General features: G+C 31.0%; 1 protein-coding gene across 1 annotated transcript; it reads right to left on the bottom strand.

Annotated features, from left to right (window-relative positions):
- Positions 1-506: 506 nt before the first annotated feature.
- Positions 507-6025, bottom strand: LOC122273150 (plasminogen-like; the record flags this gene model as incomplete). The annotated part of the gene is made up of 3 exons (XM_043057214.2): positions 507-758; positions 2820-2962; positions 5860-6025. Coding segments are annotated over 3 exons (495 nt in total), but the record flags the coding sequence as incomplete, so codon positions are not given.
- Positions 6026-6565: the final 540 nt, after the last annotated feature.

The following is a 6565-nucleotide window of genomic DNA, read 5'->3' as shown; positions in this document are numbered from 1 at the left end:
TCGCTTAAATTATTCACTTTAACCGGCTTTTTGATTATTATTAGTATTGACCGGTTAGTATTAATGCTAATCGACTATTCATATTGATCCCAACATGCATATGTTATGATATTTTTTATTTATTGAAACGTATACTATGTGTTAAAATTAAATATGTGTCAAGCATATTCGGGTTTTTATTTTTAAATGTTCTATGTCAAAAATAAATGTGTATGAAACACATGTATTTTTATTGTTGGTTGGTGTCGTGTCATGGACAGGAAATAATTTTCAATGTGATCAAAGGTTCTATATACAACATCTGCAATTTGAAGGCAATTTCCTTCATATAAGTCCGCTCACGGATTGTCACTTCTTTGCTGTAATTGCGCCAGTAAATCTGGTAGGTTTGATTTCATTTAACAAAATAAAATTTATTACGACCTTTAAAATTTCACGGTGGGTAATTTATTTTTACAGAATAGCAGTGCAAAATTATTTTTATTTTTTAAAATAACACAATACACTTCCGTGAAAACTTATTTAATTTCTTAAGCATCTCAGAAATTTTCAATTGTTTTAACATTTCAGTATTAACTATAGAGGTTAATCATTCTGTTTATGTATGCTACTTTTGCAGAAACTTTATTGAAGATGCTGGGTGTACTTTTCAGACCACATAATCCATGTTCCATATTTCCGTCTGTCAGAAAGCTAGTTACCCCCATAACAGTCCATTCCTTGTTTATTTCACACATTAATGGACCGCCACTGTCTCCCTGTAATATAAAACAGTTTATGAGTATTTTGTCTATGTATCTATGTTTTTTTCTTCTTTTTCATCTTATTTAATTATCAGAGTGAAATAGGTTAATCTATAAAAAAAAAGATTGCTCTCGAAGCAATATTATCTAAACTGGATCCACCAAAACCTCTAGAATAAGGTTAGCTAATTCGCTTAGTTATGTCACTTAGATTTGGTGAAAGAAAAGTAATTGAATGTAGAATTACTGTTGTAAAAGAGCATGCTAAGCGATATTTCCTAATAAATCAAAAATAGAATCACAAGGATCTCTGAAATATTCGTTGAATGATAATTGTTTAAAAAGCACAAAATTTGAAAACTCATTTCAAACCATCAAGAGTCATTTTACACAACCTTCTAACCATGTATCCATTAAAAATCGATTTCTTGGTCAATTTCGTAAAATTGATTTCTAAATTCCCTTTAATAACGGTAATAATTCTATTGATTGCCTTATTTTCAAAAAAAAATTAATAATTTAATATCTTTTATACATTTTTTTTCTTTACCGGCGTTGAGCAGCCGACTTAATTCTGAATTTACAACTATCTATGTTCAACACCTTAGCTTTGTAATTTTGAACCCAGCCCCAAAGACAATTAAACTCCCAAATCAAGCATTAGAACAGCTTTTGTGGAAAAGGTTTTGATCAAACTGACACGCATTTGCGTTACATGGAGAAGAAAACCTCTCGCAGATAGCTCGACGGCAGCGGGATTTTAACCCATGATCTGTCTAACACTGAGGGTATTTTATATTAGCTCTGTGGTTGATGTGATGTGAGCCAGGAGCAGAATTCGTATCAAACAGCCACTGCTGGGATTCAAATCTAAATTGTCTCTATGGTAGGCGAATCATATGGTTATGGGTTTCGTGTCAAACTTTCAAAGTAGAACATTTAAAACAAATGACTATTTTAGGAGCCTTTGTTACGTCTGTCACCAGCGTTTCAGAGTTGCACCTGCACCAGCAAGGAACTGTGTCGTAGAAATTTGCAATAAAGCAATCTTTTAACACCTATAAGGCCCTCCTTTTTATGGTCATAGAGAACCATTTATGAGCCGAAATCACAGGTTAAACGGTGCACATTCGTAAAATTAATTTCGACGCTATTCGTTTTCTATGCCTTGCTTTAAGTTTTATTGATTTCCAAAACGAGGGAAGATGTTGAAACGTTTCTGTTAAATAAAAAAACACTGCTTGTTTGTGAAAGTGCAAGATCTAAAACTCGACAAGTAACACTTCAGATCCAAAGTTTGTTTAGATCTGGAACAAATTTTTACGTTTGTCATTAAGCTCAGTTAGCAGCTAACTTCACTACATCGTGAAATGAAAAGATCACGCGTTGTCCATTTGTATGTCTGACCATGGTTTCGTTGTGGATTAAAATGCAGAAATCCTAAAATGGTTTTAATGAGTGGAAATCTAAGACTAAATAAATTAATAAATTATTAATAAAAACTTTGTCTGCCAAAAATTTAAATTTCTTTATCTGAAAAATTTCAAGCTGAAATAGCCCGGTTTTTAGGGCGTTGGGCCCATGTCCGAGAAGTCGTGATTTCGATCACGGCCAGCTGAAGACTCCCCATGTACAAAATGGTGAGCGATGCTGTTCTAATCTAAATGGTGAGTGAGTTATAAATCTGTTAGGGTGTCAAAATCCTCCAATTTCCCGTAACAAATCAATACCTCTTTGGATACTGGAATGGAGATTGATCGTGCTCTGGTTCTGGTCAAATGTTACAATCTGTGGATGGATGGTGTGTGAATGTGTCCTTCCTGTAAAATGGTTTGTGACGTATGTTTGTTTTCTCCGAATCATTATCAGCTCATGACTATGCTTATTTTTGCTTTCGCTCATTTTTCAAGTGTCACAACTTTCAAAACAGACCTTCTTAGTTGCAATGAAACGAATGTACTACTGGGATTAATCCTCAGCTGCTAATAATTATTTTAATAACTTTTTAGAACCTATTTCTGCATTGCTATTATTGAATTAAAATATTTTAACGAGTTTATATCCACCCATACTTACATGACAAACACCGTTTCCTGCTGCCACGCTTCCTGCGCATATCATTGTTTGCGGAATGAAATTTCTACCTACGAGTCTCCTGCACACAATGTCATTCTGTACTGGATGATAAGCTTGTTTCAGTACATCACTCCCACCAGTACCTATGGAAATAATAAGATCAAGAGATTGATTATTCTCTGTTTATTATTTAGTGATTATTTTATGCTTTATTTTAAGTATATTTATTTAAATATATAATAAAAATGGTAATTGTTTTACCATTTTCTTCATTCTCATTTAACGAAAAAATTACATAAAATTGCCTAAAATCGGTTAATGATTTATTAGTATTTACCTGTAAATATTTATTTCCTCTTATTTAATGATATTTACTTGTAATATTAATTTGTCATCTTTTTTCGATATCATTCTCTTATTGTGATTATCACTCAAAATTTAAGTATTTATTACCTAATTGCATCGAATAAAAGTCCTCACTCCTCAAAAAAAGTTCACAAAAAAGTAAATTCAGTCACTTAATCTGTGTGGCATTGCTTTAGTTGATTACCCCTATACTATATTGCCATGCAATTGCTAAAGCAACGCAAGTACTTCACGATTGATTCCGAGAAAAGTGGTTCAAAAACTTTTTTCCTTCAATTGCTAATGAAAGCTAAAATAGAATTTCAAAAAAACTGATAAAACAAAATTTATTTTTTAANAAATTTGTTATAGAATGTTTGTTATCTGTCCAATATTTAATCAGAATATCTTTAATGATGATAATGATATTACTTATCAACACACAAATTGCAATGTGTAATTGAATCATTTATTAAGCTTAATTTACCAAAATGCGTGCCATTGTTGTTCTGTTCTTAACGGATTTACATTTCTCATTTGATAAATGATGATAGATGCGATTTCATTAAAATGAAAACAGGTGAAAAGTCTGCTAGTTGTCACTATAATTATCAGACGAAAACACCATTTATCTTTTTTTCATTGTAGAGTTTTTTTTCCCATACGATTTAAAACTAACTCTTAATACTTTTCAAAAAGAATACAAGCAAATATTTTTTATTTTTTACTCACGCATTCTTCATTAAATTATTGAAATTTAAAATATACTGTATTTCAAGTGATTTTATGATGACCATCAATAATTCCATCTGTAGTCAAATAAGACAATCATTAAACATTGTGAAACAACATTGCGCAATCATTAAACATTGTGCAACATTTCAAGTTATTAATTCGTATTATAGGCGCAGACTTTGTTTCAAAGTTGGGGTGGGGGTGGGTAGAGAAGGATTATATTCATAAGCATTATAACTCTATACTGCTAAAAGAAAAAATAAAGATATCGTTATAATATATTTACGTGGTAAATCATAAACATTGAAACAAAATTTTTTTTCTTTCAGAATCATACTTACGATTAGATTCGATTACATTCGCTGTATCAAGACTAACGAAAAATAGAATTTTTTTTAAGTCGTTAATTTTCAAGTGCGTTTCTTGGCTTAATATTTTTCAAAAAATTTATTTAAGCAAAAAAAAAATGGCTTTTTAATATAAAACAATAATGCAATTTACTGAATTTTATAAAGGCACTGATAAAAAAAACAATATTACCAGGGTTAAGCTCTTATAAGACCTGATAGGTAACTAATAAAAATACTCCGAGTATAGACAGTATTTTGCTTTATTTCTGTTACATATGTGCAGAATGCAAAATGTTTTCGACCAAATAAAGTTTGAATCATTAAAATTGTGCTGAAGAAATGCTATTTACAATTTGCCCAATTTTGTGATAGTTTTTATAAGAGTCAAAAGTCATGGAAATCAAACTTAATAGTGATACTGTGTAAACATTTTCAAGAATGAAATAAGTTCCACAGCTTTCGTGAAAACGAAATTAGTAGCCGAAGTTTTAAGTAAACGCAAGTCAATACACATAATCTCTCTTTCCTCCCTTAGTGATGTCATTTTCGAAACTTCATCGCTCATAAACACACATATCATGAATTTTCTTACCGTAGATAGTTTAAACCCCGCAAAATGCTTGTAGGCTCGGAATCCTATTAAAGCCATGATTTCGGAGTTCCTTTAGTGGGTTATGAAATATCTTAGTTACTTTTTACTTGTTTCAAAATCCACGTACAACAATTTCACTAGCAATATTTTTTGAAGAAAATCGTTAAAGCGTTGCAAGTTGTTGGAGGGGATTATATTCCTTGAGGCGAACTTCAACCTTTTGGAATCCACGCCAGTGATTCCTATGAAGTTTTCAGTATTAAGTTGTTGTTGTTGTTTCTAATGCCATTTGCCAATAAGCAAGCCTGTTTAATGAAACTAAGCGAATTTAAGGTGCTGTCTTTGTCCAAGAATACGACTTCCACCATACACACGTCACAGGCCTTATAGGGTGGATCCTATTTATATATCCATTCATTCATTTACAGATCGTAATTTTGACCTGAACCAGAGAACGATCAATCTCCAATTTAGTACCCCAGAGGTATAATTTGCTATGGGAGAATGGAGGACTTTGTGACTTGACAGATTTAACTTTCAGTCACTATTTACTACGAGGGGCATATTCGGCAGGCGGGGATCGAACTCAGGACCTCTTGGACATGGTCCAACGCACTACCATCCAAGCTATCCCATCCCTTTAGTATTAAGTAAATAAATGGGTGTATCAAGTTTTGACTATTTAAGCATGCGATTTGTTAGCATATTTATCTTAAACATTCATTAAACCATTGAAACTGAAACAGCATTTTGTTAACTAATGTATGGAAACCAATTGTCATTTAAACTATAAATTTAAAAGAAAATACTGTTTAAGTTCTTAAGATCAATACAAAAAATATTAAGCCATTAAAAATTAATAAAGATTAACGCATTAAAACTAGTTTATTAGATTAATATGAGTTTTTAAGATAGATTCATTGAAAAGAAGCAAAGTTTAATGCAATTTGTATTCGACAGAGAAATTAATAATTGAATGAAAGATAAAGATAGCAGAATAAATTAATATGCTTCTTACCTCTAGTTGCACCCCAACCAACTCCGAAACAGTTGCTCCTAATATTAAGTTTTGTATTCAGTTTTGGAAGACAAGCTGGCTGCACGTACTTAGTAAATTTAACTGGAGCATTCAATTTTATTAAAGCTATATCATGGGTAAGGTCAAACCGACCATCTTTTTGGAACTAAAAATAGAAAGAGAATAATTTTATGCTTTTTTATTGATCACAAAATTTTTTTTTCTGTATATTAACTGCTTTTTTCACATTGTCTATCATTTTTTCACTTTCGAAATAAAAACAGAAAAAAACTTTTTTATTGATGACAAAGAAACTTAAAACTGTATATTAACCTCCATTTCTGAATTGTCTATTTTTTTCCTCTTAGGAATTAAAAATAGAAACTTTTTTTTTATGCTCTCTTCAAAATGGCATTTTTACTGTATTTTTACTGTTTTTGCTGAATTGTCGATTTTTTCCCTCTTTTGACCAGAAAAACAAAAACAAAAACTTTATTATTGATAAAAAGGAAAATTTTTACTGTATATCAACTGTCTTTGCCGAATTGTCGATTTATTTTCTCTTAATTAAAAATAGAAACAAATTTCTTTTCCTAAAGATCGCAAAGAAACTTTATACTGTATATTAACTGCCGTTGCTGAAATGTCTAATTTTTTCCTCCTTCGAACTAAATATAGAAAAAAAATAATTTTATGCTTTCTTCAA

Source organism: Parasteatoda tepidariorum, unplaced genomic scaffold (assembly GCF_043381705.1).
Source record: "Parasteatoda tepidariorum isolate YZ-2023 unplaced genomic scaffold, CAS_Ptep_4.0 HiC_scaffold_2700, whole genome shotgun sequence".
In the NCBI taxonomy this organism is placed as follows: Eukaryota; Metazoa; Arthropoda; class Arachnida; order Araneae; family Theridiidae; genus Parasteatoda; species Parasteatoda tepidariorum.
Note: the sequence above shows the minus strand (reverse complement) of the source record. Positions and strands in the feature narration are given on the sequence as shown.